The sequence below is a fragment of the Bacillus rossius genome, chromosome 1, assembly GCF_032445375.1.
Source record: "Bacillus rossius redtenbacheri isolate Brsri chromosome 1, Brsri_v3, whole genome shotgun sequence".
In the NCBI taxonomy this organism is placed as follows: Eukaryota; Metazoa; Arthropoda; class Insecta; order Phasmatodea; family Bacillidae; genus Bacillus; species Bacillus rossius.
The window spans coordinates 299043058-299068442 of NC_086330.1; the positions used below are offsets into that span (position 1 = coordinate 299043058).

At 35.3% G+C, this 25385-nt stretch overlaps 1 protein-coding gene across 1 annotated transcript; it reads right to left on the reverse strand.

Moving 5' to 3' along the window:
- Positions 1–11018: 11018 nt before the first annotated feature.
- On the reverse strand, positions 11019–23733 carry LOC134527802 (piggyBac transposable element-derived protein 2-like). The gene is made up of 5 exons (XM_063360751.1): positions 23728–23733; positions 23196–23328; positions 21494–22688; positions 21183–21397; positions 11019–11059 (listed from the first exon to the last, which is right to left on the reverse strand). The coding sequence occupies exons 2-5, from the start codon at positions 23326–23328 to the stop codon at positions 11019–11021; spliced, it is 1584 nt and encodes a 527-aa protein (XP_063216821.1). The 5' UTR covers positions 23728–23733.
- Positions 23734–25385: the final 1652 nt, after the last annotated feature.

Consider the following 25385-nt stretch of genomic DNA (forward strand, 5'->3'; position numbering starts at 1 on the left):
TCTAGTGTTAAAAGTAGCTATAGGCAACTGTGGGTAATTATCCAGTGAAATAAAAAAATACAAAGGAAAAATGAATGCTTATTTACATGAAAATATCACAATATTCTGGAATAAGTTCTGAAGCCCTTGTGTACAGAATTTTGTAATTTTAGGATTGATTAGTTTTGGTTAGGTACGCAAAAAAATTATTTCGACAAGATTGTGTTAGGTTAAATTTCTACAATTTCTATATGTTTTAATGCAGGTAATTATATGTTGAACAAATTATGTGTAGGAAGTGCCACATGAAAAAATAACAGTACTTAAATTAATTACACTGAATATATTCAACTTTCAAAATTTTTCAAGTGAGTTCCACCGCAACATTAGGGATTATTACTGGAGATGTACCAACAAAAGTATTACACAAAAGGCAAGTTTTATTAATGAAAAATGCTTGCATGATATTTACAACTTGTCTCAATTAAAAAAAACTAATTCTTAAATATGTGAATATATCTTAGGTTAAGACCAAATGGTTACAATAGATGGTGAGCCACGACATCTGTTTGTATCTAGAAAGTGCTACATGTTGTTAGAAGTGCTAATTATTGTCAAGAGATGCAGAATGATGCACAGAGGTATGTTGAGTTCTAAAATCTCTGTTCCATTATGTTTTGGGCATTAAGACAGTTCACACCTCTGCACTGCTAAAAAAAAAATAAGGTTCAGGTACAACAGGATAATGTGCACAGGATTATGTTATCAGGCTGTTAAATGATAAAACAGACATGATATGATGGTAGGCTAATATCTTCGTAACAAGTATGAACTTCATAACTCCGCATTCAGTAAAAATAAAGGAAGGTCAATAGCACTAAATTAAAGTGATTTCAATTTTTTATTTATTTTTTTAATGAAGAGCCACCAATTGAGATAAATAATTTTGTCCTGGTTTTGTTATCTTAAAAAGCAGTAATCTTAAATTGTGGTTTGTACTAACACATTAAACATTCTGAGAAAAGCATCAGTCAAAAGCTAAGTTAAAGGCGAAAGGACTGACTTTAGAGGAAACATTAAAGATTACATTTATTCACACAATTACTGACACATAGCCTACCTCCTGCTTAATTCAAACGATACATGCCAACTATTGAAATAGGCCTACCCAGATGCAGTAACATTAGTTTGACAGGGTGGCTACAGACCGGGAAAAGTCAGGGATTTTGAAATGGTCAGGGAGGTCGCCTGAGAGGTCAGGGAAAATTTTCTCTTCTACCGTGCATTATGAACTTTGAATATGCCATGTTATGTTAGAATGTGTACCGTAAACCAGTTCTTACGTGCTGTTCTCATTCGACAGTATGAAAACAATGGCTTGCGTGCAACATGAATAACTATCGTAGATCTCTTTTTAGATGTTAATGTCGCACACCAGTACCATAATAATTTGGTGTGTATGGTTTTTCTGCTCTCGGTTTTGCCAACAAATGTACTTGTTTTTGAGCACGATCTAAGAAATCTACAAAATCAAATGGCTACTTTGTTTGGCAGCATATTTTCAGTTCTTATTTTCGCTTATATCATTCATATTATTTTGTAGGGATTTTTATAAAATAAAAGTTTTAATAATTGACGTGTTAAAACATTGCAATGAAAATCAAAAGCAAATCAAAAGCCGGTGGTGGGGTAAATTTGACGTTATTTCTTTCGGTTTCGGCTGGGATAGCCATATTGGTTTATTTGCCTTTGTGTACACTTGTAAAGTACCTATTGCTGGTGTTGCGGAAATTATTGCGACGGAGTTGTAGGGGTAGTGTTCGTTAGACGTAGTGTTTGAAGTGATTATTACTGCAGTGAGCTACTTCTTAGGAATCGTAAATGGGGATTATGAAACGTCTAACATGGCTGGCTAGCTGTTCAGAGAGTTAGCTAACCTATTTTTTACAGACGTGACAGACGTTCGATTTGTTTGTTTACACGTGAAAATATTGCGTAAAATTTTGTGTTTCAGTATTTAAAGTGTGACGAAATGATAATTTAAGGAAAGTTCGTTAACAGTTTCATGGTAAGTTGCTAATAATTTGAGACCCTGAAACATGGTATTTCAAGTAAGACTTCATATTTCAAAGATGATTGGCTTCAAGATGAGAGATTTTGTTTGTGATTGGAACGACCTAAAACCGGAAGCAATCATGCTCGTTGTTCGCTGTGTCAGAAAACTTTCTCCCTCTGAAACATGGGAAAACGTGCACTCACAAGTCACATAAATGGTGAAAAACACAGGCAAGCAGAAGAATATTCCAAACGTAGCAGTTGTAACTTGGGTATGTACTTTTCTTGTAAGTCAAAGCCTTCTACTAGTGCCAGTGGTAATTCTGATTCACAGTCATCCTCCATGTTGTATACTACTACTATTGTTTCTGATGCTACTGTTCTTGGTGACCAGTCAGGGGTTGTCAGTAAAATGCAACCTGAGAAAAATTGTGAACAGTCAGTTGTGGAATCTACAGCTCTTTGCAAAATGCCACTGTCTGGGATAAACACGTTTGTTTTAAATGAGGAGGTGACTAGGGCTGAAGTTTTGTGGTGCCTGCAAACAGTTTTATCACATAAGTCTTTGCGTTGTGCAGCAAGTGATGTGACTGATGCAAATGATGTTCCCAGACTCATCAGTTGCCAGAAAATGCAACTGCAAAGAACAAAAATTGGGTACATTATATTACATGGCATTGCCCCTTATTTCCATAATGAATTAGTGAAAGACATATTCCAGTGTACTGAAATAGTTGTGGGGTTTGGTGAATCACTAAATAAGACTTCCCAACATGGACAAATGGATATAGTGGTGAGATTTTGGAGAGAACAGAGCTGCCAGGTTTGAACTAGCATTTTTGAATCATGACACAGCTGAAGATCTGCTGAAAGCATTCACTGAGACACTGTCAGAAATAGATTTGTTCAAAATTCTGCAAATCTCTATGGATGGTCCTAGTGTCAACCTAAAGTTTCACCATGATCTTTGTGCTTCTTTGTCGTCAGATCCAGAGGCTCGTCAGTTGCTCGACATTGGTACCTGTGGCCTTCACAGTATTCATGGGGCTTTCAAAACAGGGATTAAAGCCACTGATTGGGACATAGTCAATTTTTTGCCGTCACTCTATACACTTTTCAGGGACGTACCAGCACGGCGAGGGGGTTTCACTCATTTCTCAGGTTCAAAGATTTTTCCTCTCAAGTTTTGTAGTATTCGCTGGATAGAAAACTGTAGAGTGGTAAAAAGGGCTATTCAGATTCATCCGATGGTTCAAAAATATGTTGATGCTGTTTCCAGAGATTCCAAATTGACACCAAAGTGCAAGAGCTTTAACACTGTATCTTCAGCATTGAAGGACAATCTTCTGACGTGCCAGCTGGCTTTCTTTGTATCTGTGGCATCTGAAGTAGAACAATTTCTTACAGAATTCCAGACAAACACTCCTTTGGCACCCTTTCTATATGAATCGTTGAGCAAAATTTTGAAAAATGTACTGTCAAGGTTTGTTGAAAATGGAATTGTAAATGGAACAAAGTCTGTAACTAGAGTGATGATTTCAGATGACAAAAATTTACTTACTGCCAAAGATGTCAATCTAGGCTTTGAAACACTGGAAGCTCTGCGAAAAATCAAAGACAAAGTCAAAGAAGTTAAAATTGTTGTGTTTCGGCAACAGTGTAGAACATGTCTTAAGATAATGTGCCTGAAAATTTTGGAAAGGTCTCCTCTTATCCACATCCTTACCAGAGGAATTTCTTGTCTGGATCCTGAAGTAGCACTGCGTCCAAACATCCGGGACAAACATTTGGCAATGGCTCTCCAACAGCTGGTTCAAAAAAGGCATTTCACAGGCTTAGAAGCAGACTGCAGTCAGAGGCAGTTTAAATCTGTTTGTGAAAATGACTCTTTTAAAGAAACTATGAAGAAATTTTTAAGAGAACATGACCATTTAGATTACCTATGGATGAAAGTGTTATCAGCTTGTAAAGAAAAAATGGAGGAACTCAAAGCATTTGTGAAGAAAGTTCTTATTCTCTCGCATGGAAATGCACCACTAGAAAAAGGATTTTCTATCAATAAGGAATGTATTGTCGAAAATCAAACTGGAGAATCTCTCGTAGCACAGAGGCAGGTGTATGATGCTGTTGTAAACATTGGTGGAGTTGAGAAGGTAACAATTACGAAGGCATTGATACACTCTGTCCGTAACCCCAGAACTCGGTACCAATAAGCTGCAGAAAAAACAAAAACAAGAGAAGATGAAGAAGACAGAGCAAAAAGTGAGAAGAAAAAATTGGCATTACAAATACAAGAATTGGAGAGGAAAAAATGCCTACTTATGCAGAGTGCATGAACAGAAACTGCTCTTCTTGATAAGGAAATACATTCTTTAAGAAGACAATGAGTGAGTGATATCAGGCCTAAATATTTGCATTGCTTGGTTGTAACAATTTTTACTTTTCAAATGTTTAATTCTTTTAGATACTGCATGGTCTTATTAATATTTTGTTACTGTTGAAATTTTTATGCAAAGAATTGTAACAAAACTGCTAACAACAGAGATCCTATATTTATCGTTTTAAAATATATTTATAAAATCGCAATCATTGTTGTGTAAATTAAAAAAATTGTACTCAGGGAATTTTTTTTGCACAGTCACACAGTGGGGCCAAACCCTGAAAATGTGGCCCAAACCTCAAAATTGGAAATCTAAGCTATAGTAATTTTGACTGGTGGAGTTGGTAGTGGAATACCTTGGGTGTCTATCTGCGAAAGTGGAAGTTCTTCGCTTTGCATCTAGCTTTGATTTTTCAGTTCAAAGTCAGCCATCGTGGAAAATGTATCGAGTGAGCATTACTGCAACAAAAAATACCATTTATCAGAATTTCAATCACGTGAAAGTGAAGCGATCATATTTTATTCTTTGACATGGACGACATCCTGGAGGTATATAGATTATTTGCTCTTATTATGGCATTACAAAATTAAAATTTATTCTTCCTTAAAGAACTTTTAACTCAAAGCCCTTAGCAAAACTATGACATTTTAGTTATTTATAGTTTCTATAAGATAAAAAGTTGCATATAACACCATATAACACGAAGATATAAGTTCATGCCCTTAGATCAATCTATCATCTTACAATATTCACAACAATTAGCTGCCTTTAGCTGCCTATTTAAATGTTATGTATTATCTTTCACATGTGCAAGTTTTTAGATTTGTATCACAAATTTACTTTATCTCCAAAATTTTCCGATTAGTCATGCATTTGGCTTTGTTATGTAAGAAAGAGAGGTTTTTTTCGGGGCTTATTTGTTAATTAAGAATTTTGCATGACTGAGATTATATTGCAAACTATATAAATAATACTTTCTTAACTTATGTTTCCAACAATGCAGGGTTACAGCTATAACTCATCTTAATATAATCATTATTTTAATTACTAGTTATTTCCATAATATAAACATAATATAAGAACAAGTCATAATTTATAATATGAATAATCCAAAGTCTTGGAAATTGTGTATTTCTTCACAAGTTAATATTTAATGAGCTGCAACATTTGTCCTTTTTTGTAGGTAAATAAGCCATTTAATTTTTGATAAAATTTTTTAAAAAGACTTATTTTATTCATTTATTTACTTAAGTGTTTTGAAAAATACACCAGAACATGTTAAATAATTTTTGCTTGTGATTCTAGTACAACCTAGTTTACGAGAAAAGGGCTTGCAAATCTTTACGGAATATATTTATTTTTATTCTGTTACAGGATTTGAAGACACAAAAATACATTTAACGAGGAAAGAAGTTTTTGTAATATTTGTAAAGCATTTAAAAGATGGATTAACTGATATAATAGATTACTTGAAAGAAAAAATTTCTGAAAACATTGGACTCTCGATACATGTACGTGAAGTTGAGAAAGCATCATATTCAGCGCTGTTTCATAAAATGAGGGAAATGTGGCAAAAGGCCAGTAGAACTAACGAGATATTTTTTCAGAAAAACAAGGAATGGCTTGATGCGCCTGTATTCTTTACTTTGCCTGGTACTTCTCAGAGTTCACCTACCAATATCGGCGGTCGTCCTTCTACTAACTTTATCTTATGCAGTGAAAGATCAAAGCGAAGGAAGACCAAAGAAATTCGTGCAAAGTTAAGCTCGAACGAGTTGTCGTATGCTGCTCAAATGAGCTTACGTTCTAAAGGACAATTAGAAGGTTCTAAAGTTTTGAAAGATATATCATTGTCAACTCCATCGAAAGCTTCCAAGTATCGAGATTCTTATCTATCAAAAACTGAAAATACTTTATCTGATGATGCTGCACTTTCCCTTTTGGTTGAACATAAATTATCCAAAGGACAATAGCAAGGAATAAGGTTTGTGAGCATAGTCAATCATTCTAATCTCTGTATCCTCCCTATAAGAAAGTAGTGGAAGCAAAAAATAGGTGTTTTCCGCTTCCAACCGCTATTGTTATTACAGAAAGTAGTGCAGAAGTAAATTTACAAGCATTATTGGACCATACTGTTGAGTGCATTTTATTTCTCCAAAGTGACATAATTAGAAGTTTGTCTCAAGAAAATGTAAGCAGTACGAACTTAATGTGCAAGTGAGGTTGCGATGGAAGTTCTGGACAAAGTGAATATAAGCAGACATTTGTGGATGGCAGCAAATCAGATTCAAATGTGTTATTTACTTCAGTTGTGCCATTACAACTTATTTCTGTTGATTCTAAATCTAAGGCAAAAATAGTAGTTTGGAAGAATCCTAGGTCTTTGTCTACACGATTCTGTAGACCACTAAGACTTCAGTTTTTGCACGAAGACAGAGAGAGTACAGTGGATGAAGTGCAACAATTCGAAGAACAGATAAAGAAACTTGTGCCTTTCGAAACTGTAATCGATGAAAAATAAATTACTATTATGTACAATATGGCATTCACAATGATCGATACTAAAGTGTGCGATGCAGTGACATCTATGAAATCTACGCAACGTTGCTATCTGTGTGGAGCAACAAGCAAAATATTTAATGATATTGATTCTATTCTAAAAAAAAGAAGGTTGATGAAGCCATCATAAAGTTTGGATTGTCGAAATTACATGCTTGGATACGTTTCTTTTAATGCTGTTTGCATTTGTCCTACAAACTTGGCATTAGAAAGTGGCAAATTCGCAGTGTGGAAGAGAAGCAGATGACTGAAAACTGCAAGAGAGTCCTTCATAAAGAATTTTGTGTAAGGTTAGGATTAACAGTTGATCGTCCAAAGCCAGGATACGGAAGTACAAATGATGGGAATACAGCGCGGAGTTTTTTTTGAATACTCGGCTGTCTCTTCTTCGATAACAGGGTTGGACAAAATCGTAATCAGACGTTTTCATGTGATTCTGCAAGTTAATTCGAGTGGCTATGATATAAACTGTGATAAGTTTCAAGTATATGCATTGGAAACAGCAAGAAAATTTGTTGAACTTGGTATTATATGACAACTTTGGTGCATAATGTATTAATTCATGGTTCAATTATAATCGCTCACGCATTGTTGCCAATTGGCCAGTTATCTGAAGATGCTCAAGTAGCTCGTAACAAAGATATTAAAAGATATCGTGAAGACTTCTCATGAAAGTGTTCCAGAACAAAAACCAAAGAAGATATTTTTAGTAGACTCATGATTACTTCCGATCCCTACATTTTCAGTATCAGAAAATTACCACAGAAGAAATTAAAGAGTTTATGCCAGGAAGCTATAAACTTACTACTCTCTCCTGCATTAACCACTGACAATAAAACTGAAATTGTCCCTACCTTGTATCCCGACTCGGATGTTGATGCCGACTCGGATGTTGACTCTGATTAAGATTTCCATTAGAAAAGTTTGTTTTGTAAAAAATACATTTTATTTTATGTAATTAAGAATATTAATAAAGATAGTTTAATATAACATTTGTAGTGACAAACTAAACCAAAGATTTGAAAAAATATTGTTTTTATGAAAATTATTTTTTATAATTTGTTAATTTTTTTTTTTTTTTTTTTTAGTATTTGAAATGTTGAGTTTTGTACTAATCATAAGCCCTTCGAATTTTCAAACCACATCTAAAATCTCTCTCCTCCCCCCCAACATTTTGCTATCTAATTTCGATATTTTTCCACTTTTGTCCGCCATATTGGACCCACTATTTTGTTTACAGTAATTATTTTTTGTTATTTGTAACCAGCGGCCTTGAAAACACTTGTATACCAATTTATGTTTGAATACAAGTTAATCTGGGGTTTTGGCCAGCTTTTTGAATTTGGCCGCACTTTGAGTAAGGGAAAACCTGGTAAAGTCAGGGAATTTCATTTCTACATTTCTGTGGCCACCCTGTTTGAACTTTATTAAGATTTATTTTCTTTACATTGTTTTCTATTCCACTATGACCATACATTGTATGTTCGTTATTAACTATGGCACTATAAAGTAGTAATGCAATTCATGAACTATAAAATGTATGCGGCTAGGCCTTAAGTGGTATAAATTTGTTAATACAAATTATAAAAATGTTACCTTAATTCCTACAGTTGAAGTTACAAATCTAACGTTAAATGGGCTGCAGATAAAAAAATTTAATTTTGATTAACAAGTTTACTTACCTTTTCGTGGATATCCAAAGGAGTTATTTACGGTAGCTACTCCTGTGAAATTTGGTAAATTAAATGATGGAAGCGAATAGATCTTTAAATGCTTCGAACCAAGATTTTTGCAGTCATCTATAAAGTGACATTCACACATGACGTATGTTTTATACACACGTTCCTTATCCAGCGACAAAAGCCTAGGGTTGTTTATTCTTTCCAGCCATATCTTATACGAAACATCGTCGTATTTTGGCAAGCGATGCCGGATATATGTTGTATCTCGACATCCAGGAACACAGCATGGCTTTTTTCTAGTCATTTTCACCATAAATGGTCACAACATGAAAGGGAACAATCTATTTTTACAATAACCACACGTGTTTACACTCATTTAAGTAGCCATTTTTAATTTTAATTTCACCCCCCACCACCCAAACAAAAATGGTAACTACCGTAACTGCACTCTGGCGGGTGTGCACAGGACTATCAACATTGTTCACTCCCCTCCCTTTGAGTTACTGCCCCATGAACATGTTGCTGCTGCTACTGTAGACGTCACAAAAGACGATCGAAACAGACGGGTACCTTCCTATACTCATTTGGAGTACTATCTGTAAGTAGAAATTTGTGGATGTGAAAGCGCTTTCAGCTGGCAGTCATCTGAAAATTGTTTATAGGAAATGGAAGGTGAACAAGCTGCCAGAGGCATAGAGTAAGTAAAGGGAGAGGCACCACTCCCATAGTAATGATCGTTTGCTTAAATTTGTAAACAAAACCCTTGCGATCATACCATTTCTTTGCAACTTGACAACGAAAAAATTACAGCCAAATACAACCTGAGAAAGGTTTAGCGCGTGATAGTTGGCATCTTTGTTCACAAGCTTGGTGCAAAAACAGCACATCAATTATATTTATTTTACTTTGCTCGTGTTTTTGTTTATATAAACTGTGAATGAAACCTCAACCTGTCCTCGATAATTGTGTAAACATTAAGCTCCGTATCATGCCTCATTGTTATTGTTACGAGAATGTGTAATACGGTTTTATGTTCTTTGCAAGACATATATATTTTTAACTTGCGTTAAATTAAGGTGTTAAACTTTAAGTGGTGAATAATTTTTTTTTGCAACAATAATTGCACTAGTACATTGACTGGTTAATTAATTTTACTAACAGTTCAAATATTACATATGCCGCAATAAATGTAGTATAAGCCTACTTTCACTAAAATTTATTCATCAATAGTATTCCAAGTTACAGAAACCCAGACTTAATGTATATAACGTTGCTAAAGACAAGTTAATGAAGATAGTGTCGCTTCGCAAGCATAAACTCTGAGAGAAGTTGGAAACTGAAATCACGTATCAAGTATGAAGTCATGATAGGCGAGTGTAAGGCAACTTCCGTGAGGGCGAGCGAGTGGGGCTGGAGAAAACATTAAGAGAACACTATACGTAAATACCAATACTGACGTCGACTGCCATGTCTTTACATAACCAAAGACTGGCAAACGTAACACCATGGTCACAAGACAGTTTGCTGTATGAACACATGGCACGAGGTGCATAAGAATAACCTCGTAGATTACGTGTGACTAGGTGACAGCGAGATATTTAGTGGACATAATTAAAACTTAAGCCGACTTCGACAGATACCAAATTAGTTAATTTTAATGTGTACTTACCATGGTAGTAAATAATTTTAACCACAGCCGGTACTTGTTATTGATTGTATAAATATATATTTTATATCCCTTTTAGGTAACTGGGCTGCAATATGTTTATAATATTTTTGTAAATGTCACCTCATAAATCTATGACAAACCACTTTTGTGATTGACAGCGTATGCTCAGTATGTTGAACCTAGACAGGCACAAGTTTATTAAGGGTGCTGCTTTGATATTATCAGATTGTTAATTTTTTGTATGTTTTGTTATAGCTGACCTGTAACGAGTATTCAACCCCAACACGCAGGGGTACAGCTTTATAACGATCAATGTCAGTTCGAGAATGAGATGAGATATTCGTTTGTGATAATAGACCTGTTAATAAATTGTTGTATTCCGAATTCTACTGGGCACCTAATTTACTGACACACTCGCATCCGTTCTTTCCTGCCTTGTTAGGGTTTCCTATTCCTTTAGTGATACCCGTGACACGCAGACCGGTCGTGTTTGTGTGCGCGCTCCGTGTTAATGCTCTTAATAATCGTTCTAAAGTTGTGTATGTAAATGTGTTATCAATATTGAGTCGTCATTCCTAGATCAACCCGAATTCCCGGGGTTTGGATTATCTTTCAGTGATGCTTCAGCTACCGATTTAATTTGTGCTGCCCACATGAACGTGATAAGATCTCCGACCAAAAATCGGTCTTCGTTTACTTCAGGATGTCTGGATCAGCATCCACCGTCAGCAGTCCTGAAGCCAGATAATACAAAGGTTGAAGCTATGAACATGGAAGAATTATTCAAATTTATAAAGTCCGTTTGTGTTAAAATAGATGAGCTGAGTAGTGAAAATCATGTGCTAAAAACACTCCTTGACGCACAAAATGAAACCCATGAAATTAAGCAAGAACTGATTCATCTTAGGCAAAGTCTAAATGTAAAAAATAATCAGGGTATTTCATACAATCAGATACTATCGAATCCTGCTTGCAACAAGGCTACCGATGCGTTCGTGTCCATTGCTGGTTCCGGTGACGTCACACCTGCAGATGACCTACTTTCTACTCAGAGTTACTCGCGCGCTGTCAAGAGCTCAGTCCGCATGATGCAGCATGATGACAATGACAACTTTACACTGGTGCAACGTGTGCCCAGTAAAAGAATTACTGCAACCAACTAATTGAAATGTGAACGAAAAGAAAAAATCTCAAATGAAAGTGGGCATCAGGAACACCACATCTTTGAAAAAAATTTCAAAATCACCTTACCTAAAAACCAAGGCTCTTTTTGTTACTAGGTTTGATCCTCAAGTACAGGAAAAATAAATCATTGACTATATATCCAATGAATTAAATTTATTGCAAATCAAGGTGACTAAACTGAGAACCAAATATAATTATTATGCATCATTCCATGTTTCAGTACTTAAAAATGACTTCAACAGGATAAAGAACATTGTTTTTTTAGCCTTGTGGCTGTATGATAAGCCCCTTTTATGGCAAACTACACCTGGAACAGATTCTAAATAACGAAACAATTAACGATGAGCCAAAGGTTCAGCCACGGCCCACTCCTAGCTGTGCATCAACCAATGTGTGTGCTTCAGCATCCCTGGTGTCCGGAGGAGCACTTTAATCTCACGTCCTAACGTCAAACATTAAGGAGTTTGATATCTACTATCAGAATGTCAGAGTATTAAGGACTAAGTCTGTTGAGTTCTATGATAATAATGTTAGCTCACATTTCAATATATTTTGACTAACTGAGACTTGGCTTAATGCAAATAGCATTACGTCACACTATTTTACAGACCAATACCATGTCTTTAGAAATGACAGAAATGCTGAACAAACCAATAAATCAAGAGGCGGTGGTGTTTTATCTGCTGTTAAGAAGTCAAAATTTATTTCTGTTCAACTGTACGTTGAAGCAGTTTCGTTTAAAATAAAATCATCTTCTAGCAAATCTTTAATTATTGGAAATATTTATTTACCTCCAGATTTAACGGCAGAGTTTTTCCGCATATATTTTGAAATTTTAGAAGATAAACTCTCCTCATTTCACGATGACATTTTGGTACTCAGTGATTTCAGTGTACCGGGTATAGATTGGAATAATCTTAATCTTAACCCTTTCCATCAGGCGACTACGAACATCAACACTAAGGTGCGCCATTTACTTAACCTTATATCTGTACATAGTCTAAAACAGTGCAACAATATTCAAACTCATATAAATCTTTTAGACTTGTGTTTAACCAATCTACAGCTGTGTTCAGTGACAAAGGCTTATGATGTTCTTATCAAAGAAGATATTTATCATCCTGCATTAAACATCAACATCAAGATTGAGTCCTTCAAAAACAGCTCTAACATTACATCAACGTTTAGAAACTATAAAAAAGGTGATTTTCTCGGACTTTTCAATTCCATCAAAAATCATGACTAGTCAGATTTTTATAATTCTATGGATGTAAATGAACTTGTTGACCAACTAACCAATTGCGTAGTTGATAATATGAATATCTTTATTCCAATGTCAAACAAAAAATCATCTAAATTTTCAATTTGGTTTACCAGTGAGTTAATTCAAGCATTAAAGTCAAAGAAGCATTATTAGCTTTATAAAAGAAACAACAACCCTTATTATTATTCACTTTTCTCTTATTATCGTAAATTAGTAAAATATTTAATAAAAATAGACAATATTCAATGGTCTCGAAATACCAATAATTATTTTAAAACTAACCCTAAAAATTTTTGGGCATATGTCAAACTAATGAAAGATGGCTTTTATGAACAGCATTCTCTAAAAATTAATGGAACTATTATGAACGATCCCGCTGGACTAGCCAATGGATACGCTAAATATTTTTCCAGTGTCTACAAACCTTCTACATGTATCCAACAACCTGTGACAAACAAAATACATTTAGTATCTATACCTGTCCCCACAATCTCAGAATGTTTAGTATTATGGGGCATAAAATCGTTGAAATCATCCAAATCTACGGGTCCTGATGGCATACCTAATTTCATTATAAAAGGCTGCTCTGAATTATTAGTCCCTCTTTTGCTACATATTTTTAATTCTAGTTTACAATCCTCTGTTTTCCCGCAGAAATGGAAAACTGCTAAGGTGATACCTATCCACAAAAAAGGCTCTAAACTGAATGTTAATAATTATAAGCCTTTTTCTCTACTCAATGGTTTTTCTAAAATATTTGAAAAAAATAATTTTTAGATTTTTAAATTTCCAGCTTAAGAGGCCACTCCAGTGTTTCAGGGGCACTACGCAACCCGCGTTAACATCATAATATTCAATGCTATTTTAATTTTGCTTATAACTTATTAACCAATATAGATTTCGAAATGATGCTTGCTTGATATGTAAGACAACGATGCTCTTATCAAAGCCCCTTTCTTCAAAATCGTGCATAAATTATGGTTCAAACCCAGACAATACACTTATACATATTAGTAAAGATTAGTATAAAACCATAATAATTTATGCACGTTTTTGAAGAAAGGTGCTTTGATAAGAGCATCTTTGTCTTACATATCAAGCAAGCATCATTTCAAAATCTGTATTAGTTATAAGCAAAATGAAAATAACATTGAATCTTATCAGGTTAACACGTGTTGCGTAGTGCCCCTGAAACACTAGAGTGGCCTCTTAACCCTTTGAGACATATGGACGTATATTTACGTCCATACCGCAGTGTTCCATTGGGAGTTTGGACGTGTATATACATATACGTCTGCAGGAATGCTTTCGTTAGTTTGGTCGTAAATGTACGCCCGCAACTCTGAAGACATTACTAGCAGCCTGCTGCTATCTTGTGGGCATTCTAGGAACTAACTTATATGCTAGCTTTCCACTCGGACGTATATTGAAGTACGTAGTGTTTCGCTATTACACTGCTTTCTATCAACAAATCTCGAAAGCTTGCCACATTGTGCCGTCCTTCCCGTAAAATATTTGCAGACTCAAAGATTCTAACAGGCTGCAGAAATATGTATATTACCCGTGTCATGGTATTTTGTTATGTTTATAAAAATACTTTATTACCAGGAATATTTATTTTACCGTAAATAAACTGAAAACTATGAAAAAATAACGTTTGTTGCTTATTTATTGTATACAACTGAAACAAAATGATACATGTTTATAATAAATACATTATGGGGTTGGGATTTGTATTCATATTGTACAGTTACTAAAGAATAAATTATGCAGCTGCAAATTTGGTATAAATTCCATAAAAAATTACAAACAAATTTTTTTTACTCATTTCTTTGTCCTATACACATTAGTCCGCTAGGCATCTGCTTGATACAGCAATCTAGTGTGAAAAAAATGAAATAAATGTATAGGTAGAGTATGGAATGGGAAAGGGCGGGAAATTAATGTGCAGTTTATGTCAAATATGTGAAGGTTTGGTTTCTGTGATTTTGTGAATCGTAGTTATGGCATCGCGCAAAAGAAAGATTTATAGTGAAAAAGAACTCTAAGAAATAATTGCGAACAGGAAATATGCAGGTGATAACAGTGATGCACGGTCTGTTGTGAACAGTGAATCAGAAAATGTGTCTGAAGAGGACACGGAGGTTAGTTTTTCTCAAAATATTCCCGTAAATATTAGAGACACTACTCAGTGGAAAAATGACACTGACTTTCAACCTGTCGATCAAAGATTTGATTTGTCCCTTTCAGGAATTACAGACGACTTGGAACTGACCGATGATGCTACAGAATCTCATGTGTTCAAAAAGTTTTTTGACACTGATTTTGTTGAACACATAGTTCAAGAAACACATAAATAATATTTGTATGAGCTTTGTCAGTTCAATGTCAAGGAAAAATCTAAACTACATAAATAAGTGAAACCTACAGTTTGCGAAATGTACACATTTTTAGCTGTTGTGTTGCTTATGCCGCACGTTTCTAAAAACCGTGTGAGGGACTATTGGTCTACAAACCCCATCTTATCAACTCCAATCTTTGGAAAACTTTTTTCGCAAGATTGATTTCTCCTTTTGCTACGACTGTTGCATTTTTCAGACAGTCAAAGCCAACCTGCCCGTGAACGGCTCTTCAAATTCAATGAAAATCAAATTCAAAACATTCTTGAAACCTTATCAGGCATTATGCATTGATGAGAGCATCATGGTTTGGAAAGGACGTCCTGTTTTCAAACAGTACATTCCTTCTAAATGTCACAGATTCAGTATCAAATTATTTGTGCTCTGTGACAGTAAAACCGGGTACATCTTAGATTTTATAATTCATACAGGTACTGGCACAAATATTGACCTTGAATGAAACATATGCCGAAGTTCACTAAAAAACTGACAAAAGGTGAGTGTGAATCGTACCACACCGCACAAATGTTAGCAGAAAAGTGGCATGACAAGCGTGATGTCTACATGCTGTCTACCATACACAAACATGAAATGCAGGAAGTAAAACTAAAATCTAGCGCTGAGACTTACGTGAAAAAACCAAGAACAGTACTGGAATACAACCAGCATATGGGTGCAGTAGACAAGACAGACATGATAATGAGTTTTACTGATAGTACCAGGAAATCATTGAAATGGTACAAAAAGTTTTTCTTCCACGTTTTATATATGGTTGTGCTAAATTCCCACACTCTGTACAACCTTAAAACAGGCAAGAAGTCTACGCTGTTGAAATTCAGACAGAATCTTATCACACAGCTGATAGAGGAGTTCCATCTCATTCGCACACCTTCTAAAGGAGGCAAGCAGTCAAAAGAATTTAACCGCTTCCCCACTGCGTCTTACTGCTAGACATTTTCCAGCTCCCGTGACCTCTACCGCGGCTAAAAGAAAACCACAGCAGAAGTGTTTCGTATGCAGTCACACTTCAAAGGGGAAAAAAAGGCAGAAGGACACTTCTTGGATGTGCACCGAATGTGACACTCCACTGTGCATTCATCCATGCTTCAAAATATTTCACAACATAAAGAACTTCTAGTTGATGTAAGAAGCATTTATTACTTTTTCACACCTTTTGTTTGTAATGCTATCATAAGAAGTGCATATTTTTTGAAGTTATTTTCAAATATGTATTGCTTTTGTTTACAGAAATTGTTTGTGTAACTTACAATACATTTTTGTAACATCGCCATTATAAGTTTACATTTTTGTAATTTTCTAGATACTTGTAACTATGTATGTATAAAAATTGTTCATGTACCAATATTCATAATTCTGTCATAAATGTGCAAATTTTTTTCTAAGGAACTTGTTAATCTAATAGGGGCGATGGTAAAGTACCATACTGGAAAAGTACCATACTGGTATGGTACTTTTCCGTAAGGCACAATTCCGCCTCTCTTCTTCGTAAAAGGAAGTTAAAAAAAACTTAAGCACCGGAGGTTTGGTGCTCGCTGGCCGAAACAGATATCTTATGTCTTCAGGGTGCCCTACTCGTCCTGATTGCTGGAGGACTCGAAGGAGGAACTGTTATGTCCGGATCTGGCTCTTGGACCCTTGGACCCTGTCAGACAGGGAGGTGGCTTCTAGTGTTCGAAGCGTAGCTCGCTAGGATCCGAAGATAGCAAAATCACGGAAGTCACGGACGTTTCCATAATTTAAAAAAATATGTATATGTTAGATATAACTACTGAAGCATAACTACTTCTACGATGAATGTAGATGGAATAAGAACTAATTAAAGAGACTTGTAGGGACAGCATCCCTTGCCGAGCTGACTACATCTTTAGTTACGGCCCGACAGGAGTCTTGCGGGGCGTCTCGCCGATGATATGATTCAGTCCGTAGTTTTCCGAGTGGTAAATAAACAAAACTCTGACTTCGATATCTCGAAGTTGGTAGCACTGGCCGATGTCCGCGCGACCTACTGAGAGGTGTCCGAAACGAGTAAATATCGACTCACTCAAGTTGTCAGCTACAACATGGGGCTAATCGAGGGACAGGTACCGATCTCTGGCGACTGGCAAAAGGACTAGCGGACATAGCTTATAACAAGTCGCCAGGGGGCAGTGGTGTAGCGTGGCCATACGTTAGGAAGGCGGTGTCTTAGCCTTGAGTCGTCGGGGTTATTGGCCCAGGTCCTTGCTTTGGCCAATGTTCCCCGTGAAGCCTTTTATGAAGGGGGGGGGGGGGGGTGTGAAAACTCGCAACCTCAGTCGGAACGGAGGCTCTACCAAGCCTGGGGACGTGCCGAGGGCTTGGGTAAGATGACTCGTGTTCGTGTCCGAAACTCGCTCACGTAAAGAGGGTTCTTAGGAACTGTCTGATCTGATAGTCTTCTGGGAAAAGCACTCTTTGACACGGAGAGGAGGAGGAGAATATCAGCCAGTGAATGTGCGTTAGAAGCGGGGTTAGACGAGTACACTGCACCGGCAAAAATCAGATCCAGTAGAGGGAAAGATTGGGGTAACTGGTCTGACAAAGGTTAAATGGGAGTGTTTAAATATGAGCCGCTAAAAATTACTACCGAAAAAAAAATTTAAAATTCAAAATTAAGGATTGTGCCAAAAATCCTAATTTGCGGCACACATTCACAGGAGCCGGCTGCCCGCCTGAGGGACAGACATATCGGTGCATGAGGTGGATTGGATGGGGTATATGAAGCATCGAAGGGATTGTTTTGTAGGGGAAACGGGAGTACCCCGAGAAATCCCACAGACCCCGTCAAAGGCCGCAACGTTTTCCCACTGGTGAAAATGCGGGTTCGACCCCGCTGGGATTTGGAACCCGATCTTCTTGGTGGGAGGCAAGTGTTCTGACCACACGACCAGCGTGCCTCCTGCGTACTTGTGTGTTGGAAAAAAGTTACCTTAATAATCAATGTATAAAAAAATATTGACAGTGTGCCCAACCTGTCAACCGTTATTACAGTTTTTTTAATGTATACTTGAGAACCATTCATGTTTGCAATTGAAGATAATGATAAAGTTGTTGTGTATTTAGCTTTTAACTGCATGAATGCAGTTATTGGGAATGGTGTTGCAGAATATGCAGAATGGGGTTGATTTTGAAATACTGTAATGAGCAGTTTTCGTAGTATTATTTTTGATGTTTTCAAAGTAATTTTAATGTGTAATATTTTCGATGTAACTACTAGTTGTAAAAAAATTACACAAAAATTTAGATCTTGTGCTTATCGTGCACCATGGAAGTAACCATTATTTGTGAAGGAGGGGGCAACAAGCCACCCCCTACCTCCGGAAAATCTTCTACAAAGGTAGTGAGTGCTATACGTATAATGGAATTTTAGATTATCTTAGGATCATTTACGTGTTTTTATAATGCCTGTGGTGTTTATTTGTGTAATACAATACAAATTGAGAAACAAATTGTTCGGAACAAATGTGACAAATCTTTGTCCTTGAGATGTACTGTTATGGAAAACATGAAAATACACCGATTCCTTTTATCAGTATCCTTCTCTGCATTAACACCTGTATCTATTTTTAATAGAAGTGTAAACAAAAACAATCCATAAAAAAAAACAATAGCAGGTCAACAAGAAATGGCCTGTTAAGAGAATTCAATATTAATATTTATTCATATCTAATGTAATTTAAAATAAATCAAAGTGCCAATGACAAACGCAAACTTTTAAATAACATGACAATTAATATTGAAGGTGAAGTTTTGGGCATACACTATTACAGTGTATGTGACAAGAAACTATCTGTCCTGAGGACGGGAACAATCTACAATCTCTCGCCCGAAACGTCGCAACTGTTGTTTTTAGAAACCCTTTATTCGTCTGTGCTATTTATCGTTGTGTTAGGAATACTGTTGTGTTACATCATTGGATTCGCCTTAGCGTCTTTGTTTTGTCGTTTTTTCAATGTTATCTTTTAGTATCATTGTTGGGTTATTTGTTTGTCATGGTGTTGTCCAAAATCCTTTTTTTGTCTTAATTTACTGTCCTTGCTGCTACCGTCTCGTCTTGTTGGCTCACTGTGTCCATGATGTAACAAATTTTTGACTAACTCCTTCCAAGGTATTAGCTGTGCTTTGACATTCCCTGATTAATGGTTGTTTTCTTTGTGACTGCATATTTATCCTTATCATCTGTTATTGTGATTTCTTATGACAAACTATATATTAAGGAATGTAGTATGTCCCAAGCTACAACTTGAATCAATCTTCCCTTTTGAAAGAACCATTAAAAAGAGGAAAATTAATGTTATTATTATGTATATGAAAACCTTTAGTATGCCAAATCTTATATCTTAAAAGCGAGCTATTCTTAATAGTTTTAATGTATGTGAACAAAAAGTCAACCAACTTAATAACAATAATAATTTTAATAGTATCCTTCACCAGTGCAATTGCAAGAGGATGCTACAAAGCATAACTGAAGCTTGCTGAACATACAGTTGCATTATTTCTCAAATATTATAAATTATGGTAAAATACGTCTTCAGGGATGACATGCACATTTTTAGAAGCTTGACATATATTTCTACGAGACAAATCTGACATAATATTGCAATATTAAGTGATTTTGCAGACCAAGTCAAAAAATACGTGTTTTGCTGTCAGTCTTTTTTTTAACATGCTAATTCAATATTCCCAGCTAAATTTTTCAATATGTTAGTCAATCATAGAAGTTACTCAAATTTTAAAGATTGAAACATACCGGTTATGAATAATCACAGAATGTCTAGTCCATGGATACATATAGTATAAAAGCTAACATGATGTTTTACACAAATTTTCAGTACAATAATATAAAATAAAAATATCTGACGCAAGTGGATATTTATTTACATGAATTGCACCTCAGTTAATTTTTCATTGTTATAAGATAATATCCAAAGAGGTATAATAAAAATAAAAAATTCTGGTGTAGATATTTAATTCATTTTCTCTTAGTTTATGCAATATATATTAACTTTAACCCCTTAAGGACCACTATTATAATAAATCAAGTTAAAAAAAATTCACTAGTGTTTTTATTGTTTAATAGTTATATTATTTACATAAAATATTATTTCCAATTTTATTCTTACTTTATTATATAAAATTCAATTATGTATCAAATTTGATACACTGGTCAACAAGTGGTAAATGTCGCACCAAATATTTAGTGGCAGATAAATTCCTAAAATTATCCAGATAAGTATTGTAATAATTAAACAAAATATTTTTTTTCATAAATCCGAATTACACTGAAAAGAATAACTTATTTGTGTGCCTTTTGGATTTACTTGGGTTGTAACAATGCTAACAGTACAATAAATAATACAGTACAATAGGAACACACTCTTGTAGCATTTCTTAGTAATTCATCCAATGTTGCTAAAAATGCAAATTATTTGTGTATAGTAGAAACGTAAAGTTGTAGCATTTCTTAGTATTACATCAATGATTTTCTATTGCCATAACAATGCTTATAGAAAAAAAACAATGCTGAACAGAAAGAACATGACAACATATCTATGGTCATTATAATGTTAACAGTATAAAATATTATACAATACAGTAGGAACATTCCATTATGGCATTTATTAGTTAGACATCCCAGATTTTTTTAAGTCATTACAATGCTAAGAGTAAAAACAAAATGTTGCACAGTAGGAACATGTCATTGTGGCATCCCTTGGACATAAGTTGAAACACAGCAATAATATAGTCAACCATTAAATGAAAAATGATACGTTGGCTCATTATAACACAACAAATTAAAAAGTTTTGTATGAAATACCATTTAGGAATGAAATTCTACAAAACAATTTTTATGTTTTGTGATGCATAAGTGCACCTTACACTTGGTACAATAAAAACTTGTCAAGCCTTTACATAAGATATATTTACATCTTTGCCTGCACTCTTGGACCTTGGGCCAGTGACCAATACCATCCCTCTTCAACACAAATGATGGCAGGACAGCGGCAGATTTCTTTTTCTTCTTCAGCATGTACTCGTGGTCTAATGCAGCTTGAGAAGATGATGGTCTGCCACGCTTCTTCATATCGATGCCATGCTTGCAGAGAAGTTCAGCAACAGAAGTTCTGAAGTACAGAAGATCCAGGCGGTCATTTTTGCAAAGATTTTGGGAGTCGCAGTCACGTCTGTACAGAAGCCATCCGTTGACAAGCACAAGGTCAATAAAGTGAAAAAAGAAACGCAAGTAGAATTTCTTTGAGCGGATTTGAATTCGGTAATACGCTATTAGAGCATCCATTAGGTCCACAACTCCCATGAATTTATTGTATGTGGTAACTGCTCTGGGACATGAAACTTCAATTGAAGTCTTCTGTTTGCTGTCATATCTTTTCACATTGCTAACAGGATATGCAGATTCGAAAGTTGAGCAAACTACTACACAACGATTATCGCACCATTTTACTGCTCTGATATCAATACCATCAATGTTTGTTTCTTTCTCTTCAATGCAACCTCTTCCTTTCTTTTTCATTTCCTTGTCACTGGAAAAAGATAGACCAGAGTATCTGTTTAGCCTCACAGTACTGAGAGATCCAATTCCAAGTTTTCCGAGTGTTACAAGTAAGCCCGGTGATGAAAACCAATTGTCAAAATACAACAAATAGTTTTGGTTCTGTGGCACAATCTGAGCTAATCTTAGAACTACATTTGAGCTTGCTCCCAAATTAGGTAAATTGGTAACAGCTTCTGTTTGTCCAGAATATATTTCCATGTTTCTGATGAGGCCCTTGGAATCAGCCAGCACAAAGATTTTGTATCCCCATTTGCTAGGCTTTTTAGGGTTGTATTGTTTCAAAGAACTTTGGCCCTTGAATGGCACTATCTGTTCGTCTACACAAAGCATTTGTTCATCCATTGGCAATTTTTTGAAATTGCAACAAAGTGCTTCATAAAGTGGACGGATTTTGAAAAGTTTGTCCTTGTTGCCATCATTCCCTGCTGGTAATTTTGAGTTGTCATTGAAGTGCAAATTTGCTTTGAGTTCTTCCCACCGCCCGCGAGACATGATGTCGGCAACTTTTTCAACACGAGTGTTGCTAGACCAATACATGCGACTGCGAGGAAGACCATATATAGACATATAAATACATATGCCCATAAACTGCTCTATTTCTTTTCTGTTGGTGTTCAAAGGCTTATTAGGGTTCTTCTGCACACTATATAAATTAGACTCTTGAACTATGTTGTCTATTATTTGCTCATTAAACAAAGAACGAAAATAGTCTACAGGAAACTGCAATAAATTTGGTTCACCAACATTACCTGTCCAAACAGGATGTGGTTTTTCACTCAGGTTATTTGGTACATCCCACCAGTGTTGTTTAGGCTTAGGAGATTTTCCTGAAGAACATGAAGGTAGTGGCAGTTCTTCCTCGCTTGTATCACCGTTGTCATCATTACTACTAACATCAGAGCCTGTAAAAAATAAACATAAACACATTTACTACCAAATGAATATTTTTAAAGAAAAAAAAAAGTTCACAGACATTTAGGCCTCATGAAGACAAAACAGTATATAGAATCAAATAAAAGAGGGGATGTGATAATACACAAGCACCACTTTATCATTGTACACTCCAATTACTGATATTTAGTGCACTGCAGTTGCGCTGCCCGAGTGCCCTGCACTTCAATTACTAGAACTCGGACTTGTATTCCAGTGTTAGTGTTGTGAATGCATAAACAATGTGTCCTAGCTTAGGACAATCATGTGCCACTTGCACTGTATCTGGTGGAGCAAATTAAAAAAAAAGTCATCATATGCCAGTTGTGAAAAAGTCATAAAATCAATATTTTGAGAATAAATAAACTGACATTTGATGCAAAAAAAGAAAAAGCAATCAACAAGGTGTATAAAGTATATGAATTGCTACAAGATTAAACTATTTTCCTAAAAAAAAACATTATATTTAATATAATTACCTGTAGAACATTCACTGGCACTTGTATGGTTAGGAATCCAGTCTCTGTCATCATCACTATCGTCAAAATTATCGTCTTCTGAACTGTCAGGCGGAACTGCCACTTTCTTCATCTTCCCTGGAACACGACTCATCTGTAAATAAACATTATATAACATAAGCAAATGAAAATATATGCATCTGTTTCAAGATCTTATCAGTAGGTACTAAATAGTTTTCAGTTATTGAGCCAAAATAGAGTAGACTTTACATTTAAATATCAACCAAAACATTGAAATTATTTAATAGTTAATGACAAATCAAACTAACATCTCATATCTTGAACATTTCATTATTTTATATCTTAAAAATTTACATAACCTAAAATTGGAAATTTTCCATTGATGCCCAATGTAACTAATTTGATACATAAACATTTTTGTTATTTTAGAACATAAAAATGCATCAAATTATAAACTTCTTGGTATACAGACATAGCTAAAAGTATAAGCTATAAGATGATATTTTTTATGTAGGAGAAATATTATAATTACCTTTGTTTGGTGAACATCAACTCAGTCAATTTGAGAGTATTCTTCACAAGATGGCTGCTATGAAAAACAACAGAGCCATAGATTACACTAACAACAGTATGGCAAAACTTGTGGCTAAAAAATATCACTGAAGTGTTTCTAGACACATTACCAAAGAGATATAATGAATATTTGGGCAAAAAATAATATTTTTAAGGTAAAACATATTATGTATCAAATATGTTACGGTGGACCATAAGGGGTTAAATTTTAGTATGAATTCTGTAATGATGTTGTATTATAGATTATAGCTAGTAAATATTTGTATATATTTTTTAAAACCTTAAAAAAATAATGAAAAATCATAGCCAATCTATCGCTGGCCCGAATGTTATTGACTCTGGTAGTAAAATATGGTAGTTTTCTGTATGGCACAATTCTGCCTCGCCTCTTCGAAACAGACGGAAAAGTACCATACTGGAAAAGTACCATACTTAAATATATAATTTATAGCTGCCACAAATGTTTTTGAATCTTGTAGTAAAATATGGTAGTTTTCCGTATGGCACAATTCCGCCTCGTCTTTTCGAAACAGACGGAAAAACACCATACCGGAAAAGTACCATACTTTAACAAGAACGTGATGCTATTTGGCATAATTTGAGTTAACCTAAAAAAATGTTGGAGTTGACAGCGCTGCCTACATGCGAATTCTCCACACTATTCTGAGGCGTCGCAGTCATTCCATGGAGTGCGTAAAAAATATGGCACAATTTCGCCTCGTCCTTTTTCAAGTATGGTACTTTTCCAGTATGGAACTTTTCCGTCTTTTTCGAAGAAGTGAGGCGGAATTGTGCCATACGGAAAAGTACCATACCAGTATGGTACTTTTCCAGTATGGTACTTTTTCGCGCCCCCTTCTAATACGTGCTTCCTGGGGTTTTGAGGTTAGAAAATACAAACCGAAACATAAAAAAAAAATTATAAAAAATTATAAGACTGTCATCAGTGCATACAATATTTTTGCGACCACTGTAAAGATATGATTTTCGGCGGTTATTAAAAAAAACGTTAAAGTGAAAAATACGTTATAGTGAGGTACGTTGTACCGGTATTCTACTGTATAAGGAAAAAACAACTACATTTCCTTGCATTTCTGTATCTTTTCACATCAACATTGTGCTGGTTTGCTTCCTTGATGTCTGGTCGCAAAAATATTGTATGCGCTGATGACAGTCTTAACAAGCTCTTCCGATGCTAACAATAGAGAACATTCTCTCCACTGTTTCTCTATAGTGAATGTGTGACCTGGACATGGTTCTGATACTGTAAAGCTGGTAGTGCAAGCAACACAGTTCACTACATTTTTAAGTTTTTCTGCAACATATCCTGCAACGTAGTACTGAGATTAAGATTCTATGTTACAAAGTCTGTTTTCTGTTTCACAGTCTGCATCATTTGGTATTTCTTCAGATATGTGAAACGGACTCTGGTCAGTATTATCTGACGTGCTTGGTAGAAACACACTCTGGTCAGTATTATCTGACGTGCTTGGTAGAAACACACTTTTTTCAGACTTCTTTGCAGATGACTCATTACTGCAAATCAAATCCCTGAGGTCGTAAAGAAGTTCACTATCATCACTTTTGCAGTTAGCACCCCGACTATGAGAAGAGGAG